This window comes from Drosophila busckii, chromosome 2L, assembly GCF_011750605.1.
Source record: "Drosophila busckii strain San Diego stock center, stock number 13000-0081.31 chromosome 2L, ASM1175060v1, whole genome shotgun sequence".
NCBI lineage: Eukaryota > Metazoa > Arthropoda > Insecta > Diptera > Drosophilidae > Drosophila > Drosophila busckii.
In genome coordinates this window covers 15,002,680-15,030,381 of record NC_046604.1, presented here as the reverse complement: position 1 = coordinate 15,030,381, position 27,702 = coordinate 15,002,680, and the positions used below count along the sequence as shown (strand labels likewise).

The 27,702-nt window shown below is 39.5% G+C and overlaps 3 protein-coding genes across 3 annotated transcripts in view; 2 read left to right on the top strand and 1 right to left on the bottom strand.

Moving 5' to 3' along the window:
- Positions 1–800: 800 nt before the first annotated feature.
- LOC108607926 (mediator of RNA polymerase II transcription subunit 15) lies at positions 801–13,250 on the top strand. Its single transcript, XM_017999040.1, has 6 exons — positions 801–935; positions 1,001–1,694; positions 1,750–2,446; positions 2,502–2,644; positions 2,700–3,327; positions 13,172–13,250. The coding sequence occupies exons 1-5, from the start codon at positions 883–885 to the stop codon at positions 3,267–3,269; spliced, it is 2,157 nt and encodes a 718-aa protein (XP_017854529.1). The 5' UTR covers positions 801–882; the 3' UTR covers positions 3,270–3,327; positions 13,172–13,250.
- On the bottom strand, positions 3,502–6,568 carry LOC108607927 (Krueppel-like factor 16). The gene is made up of 2 exons (XM_017999041.1): positions 6,261–6,568; positions 3,502–5,043 (listed from the first exon to the last, which is right to left on the bottom strand). The coding sequence occupies exons 1-2, from the start codon at positions 6,330–6,332 to the stop codon at positions 3,922–3,924; spliced, it is 1,194 nt and encodes a 397-aa protein (XP_017854530.1). The 5' UTR covers positions 6,333–6,568; the 3' UTR covers positions 3,502–3,921.
- Positions 13,251–16,515: 3,265 nt separating the features above from the next.
- Positions 16,516–27,702, top strand: part of LOC108608454 (zinc finger protein ush) — a 56,623-nt gene continuing 45,436 nt past the window's right edge. Inside the window, exon 1 of the mRNA XM_017999833.1 lies at positions 16,516–16,711. Coding sequence (XP_017855322.1) covers positions 16,669–16,711 — 43 coding nt within the window. The 5' untranslated portion in view covers positions 16,516–16,668. The remainder of the gene's footprint in view (positions 16,712–27,702) is intronic.

Below are 27,702 nucleotides of genomic sequence, written 5' to 3'. Positions count from 1 at the left end.
TGACAACGGTTTTCAATTATGTGTTATTATTATTTTTGGTTTGAAGGGCATTGCTGTGGGAGGGGGTGGCAGTTGCCAGCTTTGTTGCACAGGTGGCAACAGCGTGTTGAATCGTAAGCACAAAAATAAAATAACAACAGAGAACTAAATATAACCGTACACATATGTCTTTTGGGCTTGTGTATTTTCGTATGTACACAGAACGTAGACGTAGTAAATATAAAAGTTAATAACAACGCAAAGAAATAAATATACACACAGAGACACGCGCGCACACACACGTACACTTAAAGGCGCCCGTCAGCGTTTAGCGTAGGTACGTGCGCACTAACTGAAAGTCGAGTTACGAATGAAATGAGCTTAGCGGTGAGGCACAACGGTGAGCAGTAAGCACGCGACAAAACGAAAGCTAGTAAAAGTTCAGAGAGAGAGCAGCGCGCGCGAGAATCAGAGAGTCGTCGTTGTAGACAGCGAGAGCGTACGTCATACAGGTGGTTTAGTTAAAACGCTGCTGCTGCCAATGACCAGCAATTCAAACAGACAGCAACAGCAACAGCAACAACAACAACAATAACATGCTAATTGAATATGTTGTTCTATATATTCACAGTTATAAAGTACGCTTGCAATTAGCAGTTTATTTCTTTATTAATTAGCACTACAAGTTTGAAAAATTCGACGCGAACAACCGTTACGATTAGTGTTGCCAGATGGCGCCAAACAGTTCGACAAAGCGCGGCAAATTGGCGAGTGTCATCCAAGCAAAGGCCAAATACAGCACACTATCATCCAATCGAATGCAATTGAAAAGCAGAAAAACAAACCGCTTCTGCAGAAAACTTAACAAATTGTGTCAATTAGTAATAAAAAAGTCAAGAAAACATGACTGAAGAGTGGCAGAGTCAAAACTTCAGGCAAAACATCATAACAAAGATGTAAGTAACTCTTTATATGCCTAAATAGTTGTCTAAATGCGCTGGGTATTTTTTTTCTTTTGCAGCCATGACATTATACCCCACAATGGCATTGAGCCTCATAAAAACGCCAGCGTTATGGAGAGTCATATCTTTCGTAAGTCTCGCACCAAGGATGAGTATTTGGGACTGGTGGCCAAGCTGTTCATGCACTACAAGGATATGTCGCGAAAATCTCAAGCGCAACAGCAACAACAAATGCAACAGCAGCAGCAACAACAACCGCAGGCGCCGCCGCAAGGTGCCGAAATGGGCCAACAAAATATGATGCAGGATCCATTGAATGCGTTGCAGAATCTCGCTAGCCAAGGCAATCGTAATCCGCAGCTTATGCCTATGGGTGGTGCAGCTGGTCCCAATCAAATGGCTGGCCCAGGTGGCGGACAAGGTGGCGTGCCTGCTTCCAATCTGCTGCAGACGCTCAATCAACAGCGTCCGGGACAGCAGCAAATGCAGCCTATGCTGAACATACGTGGACAGCTGCCTATGGGCGCAGCGGGTGGACAGCAAATGGTGCAGGTGCAACAAATGGGCGGCAATGGTCCCAATGGTGGTGTACAAATGAATGCCATGGGCCCGGGTGGTGTGCCGAATCAAGCGCAGCTGGCAGGCAATGCAGGCGGCGGTGGCATGCCCAATCAAATGGTGGGACCCGGGCCTAATAGCGGACCTGCGGGTGCGCCTGCAGGCGGTATGCCCAATCAAATGTCTAACATGGTGGTAAGTAATTAAGTAAATTACTTAAATCAAAGCTAATATAGTGTTTACTCAACAGCAACTGGGCATGAATCCTATGCTAAGGAATATACAAGGCATGCAAGGCATTCCGGCCAACATGCAGCAACAACACAATGTTGTGGGTGGACCAGGCGGTCAGCAACAAGTCGGCGCGCCGGTTGGCATGCCGCCCAACGCGCAGGCTCCTGGCATGAATCCCATGGGCGGCATGAATGTCAATATGCCACCAAATATGCAACAAAAGCCGAACATGGGCATGGCACAAAATCCACAAATGTTTGCAGCCAATCGTGGCGGCGTAGTGGGTGCACAACAGCAACAGGGGCAGCCCTTTATGCGCTCGAGTCCTTCACCAGCAGATGCGCAGCAACTGCAGCAGCAACAACAGTTGCAACAGCAGCTACAACAGCAGCAGCAACAGGTGCAGCAGCAACAACTCGTAGGCAATCAAACGCCCATACAGCAGCCAAATACGCCACAAATGCCTACGCCACAAATGATACCCAGTCCAGCGCTGGTGCCGCAATCCAGTCCACAAATGATGATGCAGAACTCACAGCGCAGCATTAGACAACAATCGCCAAGTGCTTCGATAAATACACCTGGTCAGGTGACAGGCAACAGTCCATTTAATCCGCAAGAGGAGGCGCTCTATAGAGAGAAATACAAGCAGCTGACCAAGTACATTGAGCCGCTCAAGCGCATGCTGAGCAAGATAAGCAATGATGGCACCAGTAAGTAGTCAGCTTAAGCTATGAGCTACATTTATATATCAACCTATCTCTACAGATGTGGATAAAATGACAAAGATGAGCAAACTGCTGGAAATTCTGTGCAATCCTGCGCAGCGTGTGCAGCTGGACACGCTGCTGAAATGCGAAAAGGCTTTGGAGAAAATGGATTTGCTTTCGTACTCAGGACAACAATTTGGCGTAAACTTTACACGCACTTAACTTAAAAATAAATACTGATATATATGCATTGCAGAAATCTTCCAATCCACTGCTGGAGGTCATCAATACGACGCTGCAAAGCAATGTTGCTAATCATACCTTGCATCGCACCTTTCGTCCCAGCCTAGAGCTGCTGTTTGGCACAGATATTTGCGCGCCTGTGCCTGCGAAGAAGCAGCGCATTGAAAAGAAATGCTCGCCCTTTGAGCAGGATGTGCCGCATGTGCTCCAAGGCGAAATTGCGCGCCTGGACAGCAAGTTTAAAGTCAAACTGGATACCACAGCACAGAATAATAATAAAGCCATCAAGCTTATTTGTTGTCTGGATGACAAGCGTCTGCCCAGCGTGCCGCCAGTCAGCGTTAGCATACCCGAGGAGTATCCTTGGCAATCGCCAGACTGTGCGCTCACCGAGCAGGAATATACGGCCACGCCTTTTTTGCGAACCGTGCAGCAGGCGCTGATTGCGCGCATGTCCAAGCTGCCCAAGAACTATTCATTGTCGCATCTGCTGGACACCTGGGAGATGGCAGTGAGGCAAGCTTGCTCGCCACAGTCCAAGCCGCGTGCGCTATGTGAGCTGAGCACACTGCTGGGCGTGTAAATAGAATACAATCAATTAACTTTATAAAATGGATGGAAGAAGAAGTATTAGAAATAAGGTAAATATACAAATTGAATATTTACAATATATAAAAATATTCTGGCTTAGAACTTAGATTTTTTCCCATATCAAGTTAAATAGCAATTGCCCCAGTGTGCAGTAAAAAGACAGCTTGGTTTTTATATGTTTTAGTGTATGGAAAATATATATTATTTTTCATATTATTCTTTTCTTGACTTTTGAGATTTGTTTTTCTGCTTGTTTTTTCTTAGATGCTTTGCGGGTCTTTCAATAAATACAATTGTACACTTATGACTGTAGTTTGTTTAGGAAATTACCGTTAGCGTTAATTATACAATAGAAAAATAGTTAAGAAAAAAACTTAAATATCACAGATTTTTGTATGTTTAAGCTATATACAGGCTAGTTATATAATAGTATTTGTATGTACAGAAAGATAACTAAAACAAAAGTGTCGTCCTTGGGCGCTAAGGATAACAGAGAAGCGAAGCGCCCAGAGCGTTGCTATAAATGATTATTGAATATAAGATTGATATATGCTCAAATGACAAGAGAGAACTTAGGAGCTAGGAGCAGCGCGCTGTACTGATACTGAATTGAGATGGGCGTGGGTTGTGGTTGTGGGCGTGTTTTAACGTTGCGCCTCCAAGTGGCTGCGGCTGTTGCACAAGCTGACAAAACTGTGTTGCTGATGTTGTTGTTGTTGGAGCAGCAGCAAATCCTGCGCGCTATACAGCTGCAATGTGGGCGTGACTGGCTTGGGCGTGGGCGCTATGGCGCGCAGTTGCAAGGCGCTGGATTCGCAGAGTGTTGCAGCCGCAGCAGCGACAACTGCCACATTGCGATTCACACCATTGGCCTTATCCTTGTTGTGACGCTTGACATGCTTGGACAGATGATCGCTGCGCATGAATTTCTTTTGACAGACACCGCATTGGAATTTCTTTTCGCCGGTGTGGGTGCGCTTGTGCCGCGAGAGCTCGTCGGAGCGGCTGAAGCGCTTGTCGCAGTTGTCCCACTTGCAGATAAACGGACGCTCGCCGGTGTGCACACGCTGATGGGCTTTGAGATGGCTGCTCTTGAAATAGTTCTTGCCGCAATCCGGAAAGGTGCACTCGTAGATGCGACTGCGTGTGGCGGCGGCCTGGGCGGCGGTAATGCGTTTGCTGGCCATTAAGCTGGATACAGCTGCTGGGGATGTTGTGGGTGCTGGGCAGGCTGAGGGTTGCGCTTGGGCTGCCACAGTGCTGAGCAGCAACAGGCAGTTTGTAGGCGTGGTGCTGGCTGCTGTTGTTGTTGTGGGCGTTTCACTTGGCATTGTTGTCTCTGTCTCTGGCTCTGGCTTGGGTTGCGCCACTTCCGCTGCACGCTTGCGATTCATTTTGTATTTGAGATTACGCCAGACATTCTCCTCCGGATAGTCATCGGTTATGGGCGTGGAGAAGTCACAGCTGCTAGCAGTCGACTGTTGTTCACTGGACAGCACATTGCCCAAACTATTGACGCGCATAATGACGCTGACACGCTGTGCCTGATCCTGCTCCAGTTCTTGTTTGAGCTCCGGCGGCGGCGTCATGCTCACCGCTGGCTGCTCCAGACGCGGCTTCTTGGCCGGCACTGCATCCGCCGCTTCGTCCTCTGTGTCCGAGGGATTGGGTGTAATAATGCCGCCATTCTTTTGATTCTTTTGCGCCACCAACTTTAGTTTGGCCTTCAGCAGATTCTCATTGACCAGCTGCTCGTCCTTGGCTGCCTGCAAATACAGAGAGAGAGAGAGAGTTTGGCATTTAGTCAGAGAGTTCATTCATTCCATGCGTTCGTTCGATGACCTAGAATAACTTTTGTGTGTGGGGGCGACAGTTACCAGGGCCGTTCACTCTTAACCTTAACCCGCTGAAGTCAAATCCCCCTGTCGCTCTCAGTTGAATGAACTTGTGTGCTTGGCTTGTTTTTGATTTTTATTTTTAGGGCGTTAAGCAATTTCGGTTGCTTGAACTTTTGGCCAGACAGGCTCATAAAAATGTGCGCATATAAATGTAATTAAACAAAATTTAAGCAACAAATGAGTTGTAATAAATCTAAAAGGAATTAACAAAATTCAAATTTTGCGCGCTTGTACTGAAATATTTGAAATTTGAAATACAAAAATATTTTCAAAAACTGCGCGCTGCGCACACCTCCTCTAACTAACTGTAAATCTTTTTATGGGCTCGGCACGTTTGGGTTTTTTTGTTTCGTTTGCTTTGCGCTGAGATAAGCTATGAAAAAAAATGTGACATATTTTTATTACACACACACACACACATAAATATGTTTGCATGTGTAGTTTGTTGTCACAGGCTGTCTGGAGGTAAAGTCATTGTAATTGACGTTTTTACCTTCACAGTTTGCTCTCACGCTCTCTCAGCAGCAGCAGCAGCAAGTGCCTCTCAAATAAACACACACAAACACATAGACATAAGCTGAGTGCTATGACGACGTGTCGTCAGCATTTGGCGCTCTCTTTGCTTTGCTAGCAGCCACAACAACAACAACAACATTACGTCGGCTCCACCACACATTTTGTTGCTGTGTATGTGTGTGTGTGTATTGGAGTCCAATGTTCGTATCACTCGCTGTGCATGCGGTGTTCACGTGAAAGCGTGCCAACTGCGTGATCAGCATAGAGCGCCATGCGTGCAAGCGAGATGCAGCACTTTTGTTTTTAGAAACGTAAAGCGTGCAAGCGAGAGGCACAATACATTTTATGGCTTGTACTTTTTATTTGTTGCGTGATTTGTCAGCAACGAAGGCGTCTCGTCTGGGGGCAATATAAAAGTGCGGGAATTCTAACATTGTATGTGTGTGTGTGTGGGCATTGCAGTTTATTTTTTTATTTCAATTTTAATTAGCTAGCACTTGTATGCACTTCGAGACAATTTTGTAGGTCAATTCTCTTAGAATGTTTTTTTTAGCCTCTGAGTCACTTACATTTTCCAGTTTGTTTTCACGCAGCGGTGGCGTTGCTGGCGGCGATGGTAACAACAATGTATCCACTTCCATTTTGTTGCAATTTGTTTAATATTTAATAAATTGTTTATGCACTTTGCACTTGTTGTCCGAGTAGTCTATAAACTGTCTCTCTTTAATTAGATTATTATTTACTCTGGTGCTTATCTGCAAAGTTATCTTAGCACTTTTGATTTATGCAGGTTTCTTAGCTTTTTTTTATTTCAAAAAATCTTTTACTTTTTGCACTTGACGTTTCTTTGCGCGAGAAAGCGAACCGTAGCGTTCAGAATTCAACAGACGAATGAACAATATTCAGACTGCGAGCTCCCAACAAACCATCGCAGTCGCAGTCGAGAGAGCAACTCTGTGTGTGTGTGCGTGTGTGTGTGTGCGTGTGTGTGAGCGCTGCCGACGTAATCATTTGTAAGTGGGCAGACTTGGAGCCCAGCAGGAGTCGGTGTGAGCGAAAATCGTCATCAGTAGCAAAGTGGAGAGACAGAGAGAGATGATAATGTGGGCAGACTTGACATTTGGTAAAAAGGCGCAGGCGAAGGCGTGTCGCGTGGGTTTTTGTTGAACGCTAAAAGGTCAGGTCTGCGGCCTACGCAAAGAGCGCATAAGCCTAGAGAGAGAGAAAGAAAGAGAGAGAGCGCGCACGTAATAAACGCATGCACGTCATCAGCTGTTTACCTCGATAACCAAACGGCAGAAGGGGGAGTTGGGAAAACATAAAATTCCATTGGGGGCTGTCTATTCATAGCTTTGGCTGTGCATGCAGTCAAAGCGTGCTTCACATGTATGTGAGTGTGTGTGTGTGCTTGTATGTGAAGAGACAGACACACCCCGAAGCCATGACTGTGTCTTGGGCAGCTGACGCAGTTTGTTGCTACGGAAGTTTGTGATTAAGCGCGCTTTATATTAAATTGAAAAAGAAGAAAATAAACTGGCTTTAGCTTCAATTTCAGCTTCAGCTTCGGCAGTGCGACTTTTGGCCAGACACATTAGCACAGCAAATAGCATTAAAATATTGTTGGCCTTACTGCATAAAATTTGCATTAACATTAGCCAGTTTGTCTGGCCGACAAATGAAACGGATTTCATTGATGCTGCAGCAAAGAGCAGAAGAGAGTGAGCGCGTAGGCTCAGAGGCTCAACAGTTGCGCGCACAGCATTGCCAGCTGCAAAAAAAAAACTACAATTGCGACATTTACAATTCAAATTTTAAAAAATTACTATTTACTACGCTTAGTATGTGTGTAAGTTGTTAATAAATTGTTTAAAAAAATCGCAACTGGCAATGCTTTTGTAACAGTTTTTCCTTTTCAAAGCAAAAAGGGGCTCGTGCACCACATGCGAGAGAGAGCGAACGCCAAGCAAACAGCTGTGACTATTTTAAAAGTTGGCGCTCAGAGAGCGCACACAACTGAAACTAGCACGCGCTGTCTGTGTGTGTGTGTGCGAGCGAGCGAGCAAAAGAGCGGCATTATCATATCACGCATTGACCTCATGGTGTTCACGTGAACATTTGTTGATACTTCGTCAGACTTGTTGTGTGTGCTGTGTGTGTGGGAGCAAGGGGAGGGGGGAACAGCAGACTAGAGCGGCGTGCCTGCTTTTTTCGCTGTATGTGTGTGGGTGCGTGCTTTAAGTTTTGTTTTTTGTTTGTTATTTATTGCAACTGTTATTGAAATTTTGTTGCGGAACTCAATCAAGTGCAGTGTCTATAGTCAGAGTAGGCGTGTTAGAATTTTTGTGGGGGGGGAAGCTTAAATGCGCAACAGAGAGTTGAAGGCTAAGGCTAAAAGCTTATCGACAGAGGTGTGGCGCAGTCATAAATTTAATGCTAGAGCACGTGTATGTGTGTGTGAGCTTAATCAGCATAGCGTGCTCGCGTCTAAATTTAGCATTAGTTTTCGGCAGGGGGAATTAAACTAGCAGGCAATGGTTCAAGTTCAGTTATTGCCTTGACACACACATACAGACAGACGGACATAATGCATTATTATTGCATAAATAAAAAAAAGTTGTTCTAAAACCCAAGAGAATATATTGTTAGGGAACGAATGACGTATGTACATACATATGTGATAAGTTTGAATGTTAACTATATTTTGTATGTTGTCTATTTTGAATTCGCCACGAAAACTAAAAACGTCACAAATCTTCGTTACAACTTGTACGCATTCGGGTGAAATTCAATTTGTGGCCTCAGATAGCTAAAATATTTAAAAAAAAAAGCCAGTCATAGGTAGAGTCTTTTCCCCATAAAACTAAATACAAATTTTCAAAATCCGACTTTTATAAAATAGCTAGAATTCCCGCTACCCCTTAGCTTATACCGCTCCTGATCCAACGTTCTGGATTTACTAAAACTTCTGCAGCACTTGCGGCGTATTAAAATTTCCGCTGTTTTTAAGGAAACCCCCTATATTTTCAATCTATCATTGTTTGCAAAATTCAGGTATGTGCTATTGACTGACTCATTTCGAAAAATCTTTTGTAGGGTTTTTTTTTTTTTTTTTAATATTTATGTATTTTTTCTCAATATTGAATAGAATCTTCATAGAATCTGCTTGCGATTTAGCGAGTATATCCATATAGATAGATACATATACCCGAACCTAACAAAGCAGTGTATGCATTTTAGCTATTTTATTGCTAGATCTAGAGTTGTTGAAATTGAAAAAGCTGTAACATATTAAAAAATGCTATTAGCTAGCTATTTAAAAAAGTGATTTAACTACTTTTGTAGACACCCTAGCGAAAAGATGTATTTTAAGTTCATGCACAAAATTCGTATTATCAATTCTTTGTTTAGTCCTGGTGTGAATCTTAGAACAATTTGAAACAAATAATGCTTGTTAATTAAAAGAATACGTAACTTAATGCTTGTAAATCCCTAACAAAATCTTCGTTTTTATACGTTATACTCGCTTCTAAATTTAGCATAAGTTTTCTTTTGGGGGGAATAATGGTTCAAGTTCAGTTATTGCCTTGACACGCATTTGACGGACGCCCCCATTCATATACGTAAATACATAAGTAGGGGGCGACAACCTACGCAGTGCTCAGCACGTAGGCGGCGTAGGGTTGGCTCAAGAGTGGAAGAAGAGCATGCGCATTAATTTGTGACGTCACAGGCGACTGTTGCGCATAAAGGTCAACAAAATGCCAAATGACGTGTCTTGTCGCTCTCTCTCAGTCTCTCTCTCACTCGTTGTGGGGTTCAAGGCCTTTTTATCGTTAGCCAAATGCTTTATTAATGAGCTTAAGCTTTCAAAGCTAATTTTCTGCTGCCAAGCTGCTGCGTCAATTGGGGTTTTTTTTCCTCTTCTCAGGTGCTGTCGTGACGTCAGCTCTGCCACATCTTGACCAAACAACTGGCACTCTTCGCTCTTAACATGTGTATTCTATTTATTGACACAGCAACGCAACAAATTTTCCATTTTCATTTTCATGCCAAGTCATGCACATTTTAGTTGCCTATTTCTTTTGCAAATTTTTTGGGTAAATCCAACAGAACACGTTTTACTTAAGTAAAAAAATTTAACTTGCCTTGATGACGTCATGTGTGCTGCCTCGTGACAGCTGCTGCAACAACTTCAACTCCCCCCGTTGAGCGGGCGCTTGTTGTTTATTTACTTAATACGCTGCCGAATAAATAAATTGCTGTTTAGCGAAATTATAAATTAAACATGCGCTACAAATCAATTTGCTAACTCTCTTGGCTGCGAATCAAGTAAACAAATGTTGGCCCTGAGAGCAGCGATAACCAAGTCGCTGTACTGAGAGATATTTCCGTTAAGGTAACGTTTATATAATTTAAACAGTTTGATTGCTTAAAAATTAATTAAAATTTGCAATAAAACTCGTTGCTTTAATACTTGCGATGCATTTAATTTATTAAAGCTGTAAGCTTAACAAAAACAGACTACATTATTTTTTATTGTTATGCGTTATAATTGTTAGCCAGACAATTGTTGTAATAATTGAAATAAATCAGCAGCATTAGGCCACTGCCAGCACCCAACGCCTCACCCCCCTCCCTAGACTTACAATGCGTTTTGGATGTTATTTGGGGCCTACGTGCCGGCACTCAGCTAAACGCAGACCCCGGGCACGGCTATCTGAACAGCACGGAAGCTTCGAAGAGCTTGCTAGTCAGTTGAGTTTTGTTTTAATTTTTGGAGTCTCAAAAGGGGAGCAAACAACGCAATGCTCTGGCCTTCACCTGCGTCTTCCCATGTGAATAACATTTTATTAAAAAAAAGCGACGACGACGCATTCACCTTGGGATCGCACAATTCTCGTTCTCGCGTTCCCTCTAGAGAGCGTCGTAACCTTGGCCCAGTTGCTGTCCTTGCCAAATGTGGCAATTGAACTTGAAAGTTGCATGAACGAGAGCCAGGACAGGAGCAGAACTGTCCCTGAACCGTTGCAACTTATAGAATAAAGTAGCCGATAAAATTATATATATAGCGACTATATAGCGACGGCGTCATCAGCAGCGGCAATCAGCAAGAAAATGTGCCACAAACAAAAATAAATCTAGGCTAAGGCAGGGGCGGGCGGCGGGGGGCTGAGATTTTGGGCTATAGACCTGTTTATATGTGCGCTATGCGAGGTCGAGCGATTGGCACGTGAACTCAACGTGAACAGCATTCAGTCAGGCGAGAGAGCGAGAGAGCGCTACGCAAATTATAATAAATTCGCATGACGTTTGCTGTTGATTTATGTTTGCTGCTTTGACCGTTTTGTTTTTTTTGTTGATTGCCAAAGGTTAAACTAATTTTGAGGCAACCCTACGCTGATAACGGTTAACAGCTGTTAGCCGCATGGGCTGTGGGTGTTGCAGCTTATCTGCGCTTTAGACTTAACGCAGTCGTACTAGTCAATGGGTTGCTTATCAGTTGGAATTTGGGGGTGGTGGGCGCACTGCAATTGCAGCGTGTGCAGCGTGACATTCTCTATGACTAACTTGTGAATGGATTATACAAGACGTTAGATTAGAAATGTTGTTGCTTTTTATAGGCAGTTAGTAAAAATGACAAACCACTGAGATAACCTAATTAACGTTTATACAATGTTTATTTATATAAAATTGCTGTTATCTTTTGTTTACAAAACAAAGTTTAAGGTTTGGATAAACAGATAAGCATTTAAAAATATATTCTATATATATTCGCAATACTAAAATCAGTTTAAGAAACTGTTAGCTAATTATTTAGTTATAAGATTTGTATGCTTATTGTTAGTCTCAATTCAAAGAGCAAGATTGCAATAAAAACAGCAAAGTTAATATATATATATATATTATTTTCTTACTCATGTAGTGCTTTTCTTTTGTTTTAAATAAATATGATTAATTTACTTGAGCTACTAAGTGAGTCAACTATTTGCGCTAGTTCCATTTCATTTATATCTACTGCTTAGCTAATCTATAGACTTTACTTTGCTTATCTTTTATATGCATAAGCTTCTATCAATTTGATTGAATTCAAATGACGTAGTGCCAATTATTGTTTTTTATTTATTCTTTCGCATTTTGTAACGCTTGGAGGCTCGTTAGCCATGGAAATAAACCAAGTGGCTAGATAATTATGTCTCAGTTGCTACAATTTAAGCTGCCTGCTGTTGTTATTGACATTGTAAAATGTTTTTGCTCTTTTTTAAACATTTTTGAGTCAAGTGACGAATATTGGGCGCATGACAATCGCACTGAGTACAGAGTCTTATCAATATATAAGTTGAAGTGATTAGTGCTATCCACGCAGCGATTGAGTGAGCAGCTGAGTGAGAAATAGATAATAGTATAATAAATAAATGATATTAAATTAGCTATGCTAATAAAGTTTAATATTTGCTACATTTTATAACAAACATAAAATGGCAATTGGTATCTAATAAGTTTTCCTTTATTTTTAAGCTATTGAAGTGTGATAAATGTTGCTTAAGAATATTCAAGTAAATGCTACAATATTAATTAATTAATTTTTTCTTGCGCTGCTTGAATTTTCAAGAATATGCTACAATATTAATTAATTAATTTTGCTAACAATATTTGCAGCTTTTCAAGCTACAATTCGCATATTTTATGCACAACATTTATTAAAGCTGCAGCATTTAAAAAGTAGCTTGCTATATTTTTAAATAAACTACTTGTTTCATTGAACAAATGCTAAGCATGTAAAGTACACGCTATATAGACTGCATATTATAATTTGTATTTGCCCTCAACAGCAAAAGTCGAGCAAGTACTTTACATAGTCTGCCTCAACGTTTTGCTGGCTGTCTCGACCTTGTCCGGGCCTGACCATCATCAAAGTCAAAGCGAGCAGCGCCTAACGAGCATTTAAATTGTTTGGCAGCAGCAAAATATTTTGTATTTATTTATAGCAAGCAGCAATGGGCAAACAATAGCAGCAGCATATAAATTGTTTGTTACAGTTTAATTGCAAATCGGCTTATCTGGCTATATAGCAGCCATATAGCGTAGCATGATAGAGCAACGTGCACAGCTAATTTAATTATTTATTTATTGTCACAGCAGCTAACGCTTGGCTATTGTTTAAATGCAAATTTAGTTAAGCGCTGCACACTTTTAATTAATTAAGTTGTTGTTGCTTATAGCTGTTAACTACTGTAGCTGGCGCAGCACGCGCTGCGTGTATGCCTATTTATTTATAAACAAAAGACAAATAAACAAATCTTAGAGCTAATTAAGTTTGCAGTTGTTATGATAGATTGAGCTGACGATTTAAACTATTAACCAATTAACATATTTGCGTAAATTAAACGTTCTTTTTTTTTTTTGTGAGGGCCACTGCTTGAACTGCAAGCAGAGCAGCGAACATTTTGTTGTTTATATTTTGGTTTTTAAAATTCCACAGTCGTTGGCACTTGGCAAGGACAACAACGCGCGCAATTTTGAGGAAGCAACAATGAGAGTCATGAAAAAAATTGCGACAAAGGTCAACGCCGCAAAAACTCACAAAAATACGTTGAACCAGACGCAAGACCCTGAAGCTGAAACAACAACAATAAAAATGTAAAGCAGGCCGGTCAACAACAATTTTACTTTAACTGCAGTAACGACGCTTAAGGCGAATTGATTGAACTTTGGAATGATGTCATGTTGATTCGCAGATCAGATTACAGTTTAAAATGCGACGCAGTTGCAACATGTGGCATGTGCGTGTGGTAAGTGTGCCAAAGAAATTATTATTATCAACACTATAAATATAATTAGCAATAATTAATGCAAGCTACAGTTTTGGCGTGACTCAATTCATTTATTGCTATGCTAAAATTAACAAAAGTTTCCATATTTAAAATGCGTTGTTGACAAACAATTCAATGATTTTGTATTTATTTATTGATAACTAACTAGCATTAGTAACTAATAATTTCCTGTTTGCTGCTCAAACAATATTTAAAAACAGGTTTCAATTATATGTGTTCGTCTAGCTTGCGCTAAAAATAGCTCAAGCGCTTGTTTTGTCTTGTCGTACGCTGCGTATACGTATTTTACGCTTTGCGCACATTAAGCATACGCCGTATCGAACCTACCGCAAATTAGCAAGGCGCCAAACAATTTTCTATTATTTGAGGGCTGCACGCTACAGAAATAAAACCAAATGGCGCCAGGCCAAATGGACTTTGCCTGCTGCTGATCTTGTAAATTTTTGTACTTTTGTGGGCGTTGACGGCCATGTAAAAAAATCAACAACAAAGAAGCTTGCCATGTTTATATAAAGCTGTGCATATATTTATTTATGTTTGTGTTTGTGTTTTAAGCAGACAACAGCGATTTTGGTTTAATTGTTGTTACTTTTGCGCTTATGGCGCAAGTCTGGCAAATTTCATCAGCAGTTTTAATTTATGCAGCCCCATCCCAGAAGCCGCTAACTTGGGCGTGAAACAGTTACGGAGAGTGCGCAAATTACTTCGCTCTCGCTCTCTCTCTGTTGCTCGCACGCAGTGCAAACAAGGTTAACGGCAATGCTTGTGCCAGGGCTGCAGGCACCAACAACAAACAGATCAACGCACTCGAAAAATACTGCAACGAAATCAAATAAATATAAATGACAGACAGGAGAGCAAAAGCAACAGCAACAGCAGCAAAAGCTCAAGCGCGAAGGTAATCGCACCCTTTGGGTCAATGCTCAAGTTGCAAGTTGCTTGACCTGTGGCAAACTTTCAAGGCGCGCACACACAAGGCTTCAATGATTACAGCAATCAATTTATTTATAGGTTTTTTGGGCAAAACAAATGCAAAACGCCTACAACTCGCAAAGTTTGTTGCACCTTGGCGAAGGCCAATGCTGCGTATACTTTATTACGTTACTTAATGCAAATTAAGCTGCAAGTCAGTCTAATCAGCTGCGCCATATGTTAGGCTTATGTCGCGCATTTTCTTTTGAATTTATTACCAATTTCGGTTACACTCTCTGCGCTTTGCACCGGAAGCTTTTCATTTCCGTTGCTGTCAGCCATTTTTAAAATCTATGAGCGTCCAATGGTCGCACCAAAAAATTTCCATTAAAATGCAATAGCTTGCAAATTAGAAGACAAAAGGTAAAACATATAAAAAATAGCGTAGTAAGGTAATAAAATAAATTCAAATATGCCCGCAGTCGGACGTTATGCAGATTTAATAAATGTGCTCAGAGCGACTGGAGTCTGGGCTGGAGTTCTTGCTCGGTGGGGTCAGAGTTTATGGTTAGAGATGCATTTTCTACTAGTCGTCCCCTTCTGATTGTTCCATTTGAATAGTCCTTAATATGAAGTCGTCGCTGCAATATGCAAAAATCGATTGTTAATTATTTTAAATAAATCTAATTATGGTATTTATTATAATGGGGAGGGGGGAAAGATTTCCCTAGGCTATGCTATTCTAAATTTTATACCGCGCTTCTGTATGCTTCGAATAAATTGCATACTCTTGGGAAGAACCAAAAATTCCAGTTTTGCAGCACAGTAACGAAAAGAATACAAGTCGATCGTAAGTCATCCAGTCTATTTACAAAAGATTTCTTTTTTTATAAACCAATCCAGTCGATTTTCATGCTAACTCAACTTTTGTTTCAATTGAATTAAAATTTTGAACAGCCGCTACAAAATTTAAATATTGCGCCCAACTGCTTTGGTAACTGTTACGCAAATGTAAACGTTACAGCGAGCACGAGAAGCGCTGTTTAGTGTGACTCGTTACTTGTCACGAGCTGCAGTTTTAGACAAACAACGCACGTGCACTCACGCACCGGTTTAGTGCAATGGAATTTAACAAGTGTAAATTATTCGCAAAAGCAAAACTAACGCGCGCAAAGTAATGAGCTAACGTTCTATTTGTACTAATTAATTAAAAATGCGCAATACATACTCTTACAAATTAGCAAACATGTCTGTGCATGAAATAGTGTGCGCTGTGCTTATGGCATTTGTTTTGATTCTTATCGGCATGCGAAACAGACCGGCAAGTGTGCGAAGCAAGGAATGGCAAAACGAAAACAAACGAGAAAACAACTGTTTCTGTAAGCGCAAATGTTATGTGCGCGCAAATGTTATGCTCATGTTAAGCTGAGCAGCTATGTTATGACTCGTACAGCGAACTTGTCGCATCGAACATCGAACCGCTCTCACGAGCAGCAAAGTTTAGTTGTGTCTCTCGCTTGCACGTTTACGTTTTTGCGTTCCGGCACTGCTCGCTCGATTTACTTATCACTTTAAAAAATGTAACGGAAAATCAACAGTTCATTTTCAGCAAGCAAACGGGCAGGTGTTGTCGTTCAAGTGCGGTACATTTCCACTCGACTTGCAATAATTGCATTTGACGCGTGTTAAATAATAAACAGCACGCGACTTTATGACAAAAGCATAACAACACAAATACAAATACAAATACAATAACAATAGCAAAGCAGCAGCAAAAGCAAGAACTTTTTTGGTGTTTTTAGAAAGCAACTTGATTAACATGTAAATCAAAGCAAAAGCAAAAGCAAAGCGAATGCCATTAGAGCACAATAGCCGATTGCCGATTGCCGATTATAGAGTTTTTATTTGAGTGAGCGATCGTTGTTCTTGTTGTCGCGCGCGCGCAGCTCATTAAAAATTAATTAAAAATTAATAATCACTGCAAAAATAAAACAAATTCACACATAGCATATGCATTATCATAATCAGCCAATGAATAATTTATAAAATATTATTGATACTTGATAAGTGTTTGCGCGCGTGTGTGTGTGTTCGATCGTTCGTGTGTGCGTGTGCGTGAGTGTGTGAATAAAGTGCGCTGGCTAATTGTGAGAAGAATTGGAATCCGCCGGTAAATGTCAAGTGCCAGGCAATTGGATTTCATGTAGACGCAGCTCTACATTGGAACCAAACAATGTCACGACGCAAACAGTCGAATCCAAAGCCGTTGAATAAAGGTAAGTGCATGGTCAGCTGTTCTCCATACATAACTCTGTTGTATTACTAGCTGTTGTACTATTTAATGTTGTTGCTGCGCCCACACTTTTTAACTTTTTTTTTTAGCACACACACTTTGTGTCAGTTAAATCAAGCAATGGGGTAGCTTAAATTATAATATCGCCTTGATCAGCAGCTAAGTTGATTTTGTTGGTGACACACCTTAATATGTTTATTAACTAATTACATTTTGTTGTTTTCATTTTGATATATGACTGCTACGTTTGGCATTTCGTAATCAATAATACGTAGTACGTGTCTCCAACCCCCTCCACGCTTAAAAACAAACTGTAACTGTAGCTTAGTCTTGGCTTATCGTTCCAACAAAAAGTTTTCGCGCCCCTATTGGAACTCCTTATCGCATTTGCTTTAACTGCAGCTTTGTTGGCTCTGTGAGCACGTTTTCTGCTTCGGCTTCGACTTGCTTTCTTTATTATTTTATTTTCGCATTTATATTACTTTTGTTCTTGTTCTTGTTGTTGTTGCTGTTATGATATCATTCAAGTCATGCAAATAGAATAAGGTGTATTGTTAACTGGATAACAGCGGAAATTTGAGTGTGTACACTGAGCGAAAAGCTTAGTAAAATACACTTAAAGTGTAGCGTAGACTTTTAATTCAAAAATGCTAAAGTTTTATGGCTAGTTTATAATTATTTGGTTGCTATAAAATTGTTTAAAATGTGCAAAGTGACATAATATCAACGATTAGCATATAATTCAAAAATATGAAAGTCCTTAACTAGATTTTATTTATTTAATAATGAAAATTATGTTGGTAAAGTAATAAAATATGCTAAAATATTTGCAGGAGCGTTGCAAAATTAATAAAATATCGCAGCTCTATGAGTGGCTTCTAATTTTTTAAAAATCAAAATGTTGCTAAAGTCTGCTAAAATATTTTGAGTAGCGTCAGTATTATTAAAAAACTGCAAGATTGTAAGCATTTATTATATATACTATACTATATTTAAATATGTTAATAATCAACAAAATTTTGTATGCAAAATAAATATAAAAACTGATTTGCTTAGTTTGAGAGCTTAAATTACTTAACTAAAAACAACGTTATGCTAAATAAATTTTTTTATAAAAGTGCTGCTGCTCTTAGAGCTTTCTTTGTATTAACAAAATTAGCAGCTACTAAAAATTTAATACCATTTAAAAATGTTTAATTTTTTTAAGTCATATACATTTGCAATTACGATAAATTAGCGTGTTTATCTAAGCAGCTGTTGGTCGTTGTTGTTGTTGCACCTGCGCCGTTTGCTTTATTTTCACTATCGTATTAGCGCGCTCTCACTCACACACTCATACGCTCTCTGTCGCTTACATTTACACACAGCAAGTAGTATAAGTATGTTTTGCATATTTATCTCTGCATGTGGCTGCTTTTGCTTTTTGTTGCTGTTGTTCTTGTATTACAATTGCTGTAGCTTTAAAGCGCGCTGAGCGATAAACTTTTATCACAACTGCAGCAGCAACAACAACAACAACAACAAATTTTAAAACGAAAACTATGCGAAAAGTATTGCGTTGTCGTCTTTATACTATAAGCCGATATAGCCAAGAGCTGAATGTGTGTGCTATATGCCAAGTCGTGACTTGAAGCTTTGTGTGTTCCTTTGGGCCGCCAGGTCGACAACATTTTTCTTTTATTTTTTATAAATTTTAATTACAGCTTATCACTAATTTTATGTTAATTGCTACAGCCATGGCTAAAATATAGTTAAGCCAAGACAACCAGCACAATTTTCTTTTGCTACCTGCAACAAAATGCGGGCGACAAATTTTTAGCAGCAACTGCCAATTGAAGTTGCAAGCTACAGCCACAAGACTCAATCGTGTGCTTTAGCTACGTGTCAAGCGGGCTATTGATAATATATATATACAAACAGATATATATATATATATATATATATATACATATGTATAGCGCATGGAATTGCAATTGCATTTAGATAAAGCTACGCTCAGGTTGCAAGTCGATAGCAAGGCCAAACAGCTGCGCTTCTTGCAGCTTAACACACACACAGATACACACACTCACACATATATACAGTTGCATATTTATTTATAAGCGATAAGCTCGATAAATAAGCTTTGCTCATTTTGACATTGTTGTTAATAAGCGACGCGATAAGCTTAACTTGCTTTTGCTTTTGTTATTATTATAATTTTCCATTTTATATATATTTTTACATTGAAATCATACCAGGAAATATCAGCAGATAAAACTGCAACAACAATCAGCACATACAATAATAAAAAACAAGAATGTGCAGTGCAAAATGCAAGCGACCAACTGCAGTATACACTTTGATAATATGTAAGCAGTGCCAACTTTCCCTTCATGCCATATTTTTTATATTTTAACTATTAAATTCATTTTGAATTGTGTACAGTTGCTGTTACTTAATTTTAGCGCAGTTTGCATATACCCTTTGCTGTTTTTTAGCATATCTAAAGTGTATTTGAAACAACTACAACTTTAGCTTGCATTACAAATTACAAATTATTTGCTTGTACATTTTTGCATTTAAGCACATTTTGTTATTGTTTTTTTTTTTGGTTTTTTAACAACACATTTGCATAACTGTAAAGGGTGAGGAAGCCTTTGGGTCTGACTCACAGCCTTAAAACGTCAACAAATTTTGAAGTCAAGCTGCGCTTATCTTTCGAATGCAAATGGCACTCAAGCCTTATGCTTACTAATACTATATACGATAACTTTGTACTGCGCATAATGAAACAGGAAAAAGTCAAGTTTGATATTCAGCAAATAAAATAGATCTAGTTACAAAACTTTGGATGAGCAACAACTTCAAATTAGCTGCAGTTATAAATGTTTATAAATAACAGCAGGCGCTATGAATAAATTCTATTTTAAGCCATGGCCTGTTTAGGCTGGCCAAGATAATAAACTTTTATAGATTAGTTAAGAATTTCTGTTGAATTTGTTATATCTTTTATAAGTGAAAGCAATTTTAGCGCCAATAAAATTTATTTACTTGGATAGACTTAAAAATATTTTATAAAATGCCTTATATAATTTAAGGCTGTAACTAAAGTTGGGCATTTATTTACTTAATTTAAACTTGATTGGTTTAAATAAAAATATTTTATAAAGTTCTTTAGTCTTTATATAAATCTTCAGCTTGGAAATTTATTTTAGCTTTATTTATTTTATAAAAATCTTTATATAATTTAAAGCTATAACTAAGCTTTTATCAGCTGATATTGCTTAAATACAAAATAACTTGGCATAGTTTTAACTTTAAATGACGTAATAGCTAATTATATATTAAGTTGGCTTAACAACCACAAATTTGTGGCTTTTGGGTAAAGGGTAATGAGGCAAGGGGCGAGTCACAGTTTGTCTCTATTTTTGGCTAATCATCAATGCAATCAAAAACTGACTCGAAATTTGATGCTCAACTGGCAGATAAGACTTTTGCTTTGTAGACATTTTTGGAAAGACAGACACAAAAGCTAAAATAACTAAAACAGCAACAACAACAACAATATGAACAGCTGTACGCTTGTAGTTGCTGCTGCTGTTGTTGTTGTTGTTGCTGTTGTATGATTTGTACAGCGAACGCTTATCAGCTGATCTGATGGCAAGATTGTCGCGCTTTTGCTTCAAAAATGAGAATGAACTGAAAACAACGACAGAAATTGTAGCAACAACAACAACAACAGCAGCAACCAAGTTTTAACTGAAAATACAATTTTGTTGTTGTTGTTGTTGCTGCTGCTGTTGCGTTGTTGTTGTATCTCTCGTCGTCTGGCTGTTTTATAACAATTTCAAAAGATTTTCAACAAATGATAAAAATGTCAATGTGATTTGGCTTGTCGGATTGTAGCGAGCGTAGCTACATGCATACTATATAGACATATATGTGTGTGCATGTGTGTGTTAGTATGTGTGTATTATATAGTTATATTGTTTGTTGTGCTTTAGCTATCGCCAGCGATCTCTCGTCCACTCGCCTCGAACTGATGATGACTTTTTTGTTTTTGTTTTTTGGCAACTCTGAGCGCGAAAGCGGGCGTGGGGGCGTAGTTAGAGTCACTAATTTGTGGGTGGGCATTGTTTAGACAAACGCTATCAAAGCTCACGCCTAATTAATTTTCGTTGGCGCATTTTTGATGGCACAACAGATAACAAAATTCATTCAAAACTTACACACAACAAAAAAAATTATAATACTAAAATTTTAGCATATTTATTAAGCGAAGAGTGAATGTAATATGAAACTAATTCATACAAAAAATGCTAGCTTATCAAGTTGTTAAGCTACAAAATCAAAACATGTGCGTGAAATTGAAACATTAAGTATTTAATTTCATGTATAATAGAGATTTGTATGCTATATTCCAATTTGTGTGATCAAAGTATCGTTTACATGAAATTCTAATGCTAATAGTTAGCTACGCTTTGCTATTAGCATTTCTGTCAGTGTAGAAATCAGTGCTCAGCACTTCCTGCCCACTTCACTTGCCACAACTTGGACTTGGGGCCGCTGATTTAATATAAGAATCGCTGTCGTCCATTGATAAGTTGCTGGGCTGCCATAAATCTTTGTCATGCCACTTGCTTATCGCAGATAACTATCGGCCATAGTGCCCAGGCACTGATTTCCCTAGGCTACCCAACTTTATCAATCTTCAGGCGCTTCCGTCAACATATAGTTCGATCTTTTTCATTCTTTATTACTTTTTTTTTAGTTTGTAGTTTGCCGATAATCGTTATCGTTATCATAATGTGACATTATTTTTATAAAATAATTTATTTACAATATCTGTGAACTATATATAGTGCAGCTTAAGTTGCTGCGTTGCCTCAACTTGATTATAATCATTAATATCAATTTAAAATTTTTATATATTTCAAGCTGCAGTTTGCTGCCACGCCCCTTTTAGCTACACCCACTTAATTAAGTGGCTGCTTCGTCATTGTCTCGCAGTTCAATTTCATTTTTGGCCTTTCTTTATCAATCTTTAGTTTTTTTTTTGCGCGAGGCGCGCTGCTTATCTTTCGTATAAAGTTCAGGCGAAAGGTCCTATTATCTATTCTCAGCGATCAGCAAGTCGCTGTTTAATTGACCGCAGCAACAGCAACCCATGCGAGTGCACTGAGAGAAAAAATTACAATAAATAAAAATTGACTAAGTCGCACTAATGGGCTTAGAAATTAAATTAAATTTATATATGTTTTGCTTTAAAGCTGCACTTTTCGCGCAGTGTAAATAAAAAATATACTGAGCATACAATGTTGCTTGCATATGTTTTCTCTTTCTCACAGACGCTCTATCTCGCTTTGTTCATGCGTCTAATTAAGCTTGGGGTCTACCCTTGAAGCTTAAGCTTGGTTCTGCTGCTGTCTCTCTCTCTCCCCCTATCTCTTTCTCCCTCTCTCTCTGCCTCCCTCTCTCTCTGCCTCCCTCTCTCTCTCTCTCTGCCTCCCTCTCTCTCTCTCTCCCTCTCTCCCCCTCTCTCTCTGCCTCTCCCGCTCTCCCTCTTTGCTGGTGGTCACAGCTACCTGTCTACCCAACTCTCAAGCGTAGATCTTTTGCACTCACACACTCACGTCCATTCATGCAGCCATCCATCAATTATTAATTATGAAATTTCGTTGTAGCCTCAATTCAGAAACTCGCAAGCTGTTTGGCTGAGTCACAAGGCGATAAATTGATTAAATTTATACTTTCAAGCAAAGCGAGCTACCGTCTGCGTGTTCTCCAAGTTGCAATGCCACTGATATGGGTACTTGACAGAAGGGAGTTGGTGGGTGGGGTGGGGTGTGGTGTGGTGTTTGCTGCTTAGGCACATTTCAAATGAAAATTTAAGTGCGGCGATTAATTTGGCTTATCAGGTTTGTTTTTTTTTTTTGGTGGGGAGGCAGACGCCAAATGAAACAAGTGCAATTAAAAGATTTTTAAGCAAACATTTGTCATTAGAGATAAGGCATGAGCGTGCTGGTGTAGAGGGGGCTACCTACGCATAAAGCAAAATTGGTATGTCGATGTCTCAATACGATTGCAATGGAGTTTAAAAAAAAATAAAGAGAAGCAAACTAATTACACGATAAACGAGCCAAAGCTAAAGCGTATAACCCCCACTACCTCCGCCGCACGACGCCGCTGGGCGTGCAGTGTTTACGCAAGGCAATCAAACCGAAATATATGGCTGGCAGTTACGCTCGCTGCTCTCTGGCCAAGAGAGCGACGGACTGACGTCGCGCCAAAGCGTCGGCAATCGATTAAAAATCCATAAAAATATATATATTTCTAGATGTTATTTGCTGATCGAAGCGCAGCGCATAAGGGCCACCCTCTTATGTCTGTATGTATGTGTAATTAACTCTCAACTGACTCGCTGCTGTGTAGTTCTGGGGGGGTGGTTAGGTGCATAAATATGAAATCTATTTATGCCATTAGCTTTGCGCCGGATTCCAACTGCAGATTGTCAGACATTTTGCTTTATCTCGCTCGCTCAGCTTGTTGAGCAAATTAAATCAAAGTCGAGGCAGCCTATGCAATCTATATGCTCGCTCGGAATTTTAAGGGTTTGTCTGCTGCCAATTTATTTGATATTTATCGCTTATTGCAAAATAATTTCTTCAAAGTAACATTTTTTTGAAATTATGTTTATCAATTTTTTCGCATCTATCGATTACCGCCATTTCTTTATTTATGTACGCATATGACATTTCCAGTTTGTTGCGCTCTAAAAGTTCTGCTTGCATGTGGCATGTGGCATGCCCCGCATAGACGCATTTGCCGCCGCCGCCACTTGTTATCTAAGTGCCAGCCTCACAGTCTCGTCTTCCATTATGATACACAGATAGAGAGAGAAACATGCATATGTATTTGTATGTGGACGGAACACACGTGGACAAGCCTTCTATATCTGACCTGCAATCGAATGCGTCGCCAATGCGTCGCCGTTCAGAGCAAATGGATCCCAAAGCAGCCAAATACCAAATTGAGTTAAGTACGAAGACGCCGCAAAGCGAAACGAAGTTTAAATGCGCTGCAATAATTTTGTTTAAATGAGAATGCAGCTAAGCAATAAGGAGCAAATGGAGAGAGAGAGGGAAAGAGAGAGCTTCAACGACAAAATTGTTGTGTTGTCTATTTAGTATTGGAGGTGTGACTATAGCAGCAGCTACTTGAATCTTTGCGTTAAGCAGTTTAATGCATTAATTTATCCTTTTGGACTTTTCGTTCAGTCGTCTCTGAAAAATACAAAGTTTGATGCGGATATTGGAATCAAAGCTGGGATTGATGTCTAGTCTAACTTGGAAGATTCCAATCGAGCATTAATTGTGAGGCGCTTGTCTTGAATCCCCTTTCAATGCAGGAAGGTGCAGCAAGTTGCTCCGAATGAGGACAACACTAACAACAGCAGCGTAGAACTTTCAGTCCAAAGACTTTTCGCGCTTCATCTTTTTCCAACTTCTTTTTGGCACCGTCACCAATGCGTTCACATAGTTCGCATACCCTTTGCGTCTTATCAGTGGCAGTTAGTGTGCTGCGATTGAAGTGTTGAGGAAGCATAATTTACATGGCAACAGGCGCCATTAAGCGCTGCTCAAGCCTGAGCTGCTCCCAGCTCAAAAGCCAAGCCAAGTACATTTGGCAGCCCTATGAGTTGCCTCGGCCAAGCGGCAAATGAAACTCGTTTCGCAATACGCTGCTGCTGCCAATATGCGTGGCAAAGACCTGTTGCAAGTGTGTGTGTGTGTGTGCATGTGTGTGTTGCAAGCTGGACCTCTGCTGCGGCTGCTGCTGCTGTTGCAACAACTGATGGATGCGTGTTTGTTTACAGCCTCGCTGTTTGTTCAGTTTAGCGTAATTGCCGCCGTCGCTTTGGCGTCGCTGCAGGGCGCAAAATTAATGTTAACAACGTGTTGTCCTCTCCCCCCTCGCTCCTCCACTCGTTAGCGTTGCATTTGAATGTAGCGAGGACATCGTCTTGCAACGGCGACGACGGCGTCGGCTCGTGTTGCCTTTGAGCAACATTTTAATTATGGCTCACAAATGTGTGCGCAACTGTCTTGTTGAAAGGTGTTCCCAAGGGGCAACGAGTGGGCAACGCTCTTGGCCTTAAATGGTATTTAGATAACGCTTTTTATTCTTCGCTCTCTCTTTTTCTCTCTTTCTGTTCTTTTCTCAATCGTCGCATTGCCTTTTTGCCAGGCCTTGTCTACTCTGCAACTCTCATCGATTTATGACAAAAGTCCAGCATTGAAAGCTTCGTCTTATCGCTGTTCACATCTTCTGCTAGTTGCCTTGGGTACTTGCAACGTGCCACTCTCTATCTGCTTCTCTTCTCCTTCTCCACTCCACTCTCGTTGCGCCTCATTTATTGAGCAATTGATAACGCCAGCGTTGCTGTCGTTGCTGCTGCTGCTGCTTCTGCTGCGTATTGCAAAATATGAAGTTCATTTGAAATCAAATTAAGCAAACGCAAAATAAATAAAGACATTTTGTCGCCGTTGCTCGTTACTCGCTGCTGCTGCTGCTTGCTGCTGATGCCAGCACTCGTTGTTTAACTAATTGCTTTTGTTGTTATGCTCTGTGAAATGGGTATAAGGCATTTGTTTAGCAGTTTGATTATGAACATTAAAAGAAAATTAGTTTACTCGTTGTTAAATTACTCGTTGTTAGTTTACTCGTTATATTAGCTTTGCTTTTTAACTGGGTTTAGTTTATTGTGGGCTAAAGGACAAGAAATCGCTGTTATTGCACTCGCTACTAAGTTACTCGTTACTTTTCTAAGACTTTATGTATTGTCAAGTAACATTATGTTCAATTTCTGCTACTCGCTGTTATGACTGCTGCGCTACACGTTACTTTTATTCAATGACTTACTCGCTGCTAATTTTACACGCTATACTTAGCTTGTCACGTTGCTATATTTTTATCAATTTAAGTTACAAGTCATGTGCCTAATGCTTTCAACTACTTACAGTGCTAATTGTTTGTTGTTGAACATGCATGTAGCTTAAATTTAGAAACACTTGCTAATTAAATTCTTTAGAGTATCTAATCTTCGCTTATTTTTGGTGGACTGTGATTTGATTTTATTTCATTTCTTGTTATTTTGCTCAGCTGATATCAGCAGCCAGGCAGGCAAGCAAACCGACAGATAGACAGACAGACAGACAGAAAGCAGAGGCAGCCTCTATATAAGACGCTCATCTGGCCTCGCTTATCGTTGCCGTATCGCAGACATCTAGACAAGCTAATAGTACTTTGACTTGGGCTTGCCAGGCATGGCCTGGGCTGCTGCTGATATGGCAGCCATTAGTCGTGTTATTGAGCTGCAGAGGGGGTGGGTGCTGGCAAAGAGAGAGAGAGCGAGAGTGAGAGCGAGAGAGTGCGATAGGAGCAGGGGTAGGGTGTAGTCATCCATCTATCGTTTTGGTTTTGGTCGTCAGTCAGCTTTTGCCTGCTGTCTCTTTGCTCTTAATTATGTTTGTTGTAGCTGCTGCTGTTGCTGCTGTTGTGGTTGCTGCTGCTGCTGCTGCTGCTGCTGCTGCTGAAGCATCCGTTTGTCGATCTCTTGGACTGATAGCATTTATGATTTACGTGGTACATTGCGTGGCATTTGTTTTGTGCTTTACATTCATTTTCATTGCCTGTCATTATTTCGTTTGCTTTCGATTTTGATTTCAACGTTTCTGTTCTTTTTTTTTTTTTTTGTTGCCATGTGTGTGAGTCTTTAATGTTGCTCTCTCGCTCTGACTCTTGCGCCTAGATCGAGGTCAGTGATAAAGCAACAGCAACAACAACGTTCAAATTTAAGGCACTTTTTTGTTTTGATTATAGTGCCAAATACTATTACTTTTGACTATTATAGTTAATTTGCTTTTCGTACAGCAAGTGGCGCAGCTAGAAATCTCTGTTCAGCTTAACTATAGAATCTTTGTATGAATATTGGTAAAAGTAACTTGCACTTCATGCATATTTCAATTGAAATATAACATTTGTTATATAAGAAAAACATGAGTAATATTTTTTTGTATTTTTGAAATAAGGCAAAGATGAAAAGCGAACTAGCTGAAGCTTCATTCAGTTGCAATACATTGAAAAATAATTATAAATTATTAAGAATAAATGTTCCATTGCAAATTTTTAATAAATCGTTGCAGTAAATATTTGGAGACAAAAAATAAGCTTAATATTTATTAAATTTTTAATAAAAAATTTGTAGTAATTACAACTTTTTTAGCTGAATTTGAAGTAAGACAAATTATTAGCAACAAATGTTTTATTGGCAATTAATTTTTACCAGCTACTGCTGCCTTTAAAAACTTGAAGCAAATTCTTTAATTATTTAAAATTTTAAGCAAGAAAAATATGCTTAATATTTTTTTTTAAATTTCTAAACTTTTAGTTAACTTTGTAGTTAAAAATTGAAGCAAGAAAATGTTTAATGAAAACTTTATAGCTAAAATTTAAAGCAAGACAAATATGCTTTATATTTTGAATTAAAACTTTATAGCTAAAAATTGAAATAAGCAAAATAATAGAAAAAACTTATTAAATCAAATGTTTCAGTGGCAATTGATTTTTAGCATCTGCTATTTCAATAAATAAATAAACTTTGTAGTTAAAATTTGAAGCAAGATAAATATGCTTAATAATTTTTAAAATCTGTAAACATTTAGTTAACTTTGTAGTTAAATTTTGGTGCTTTATATTTTTATAAATTTGTATGCATTTGCTCTAAGCTAAAGCCAAACGAATTAGAGAGTTTAAGGTCTGGGCCCGCATCTTGGCCTTAGCATAAATGTAGCTGCGTTTTGGCCGATAACTTAGCGCCAGCTCTGCGACCACCAGGCGACAAGTGAGAGACAGCAACAACAACAAAAAAAGAGCAACAACAACAACAAGGCAAACTACAGCGTTCTTATAATTATTTTATAAGTGCAGGCG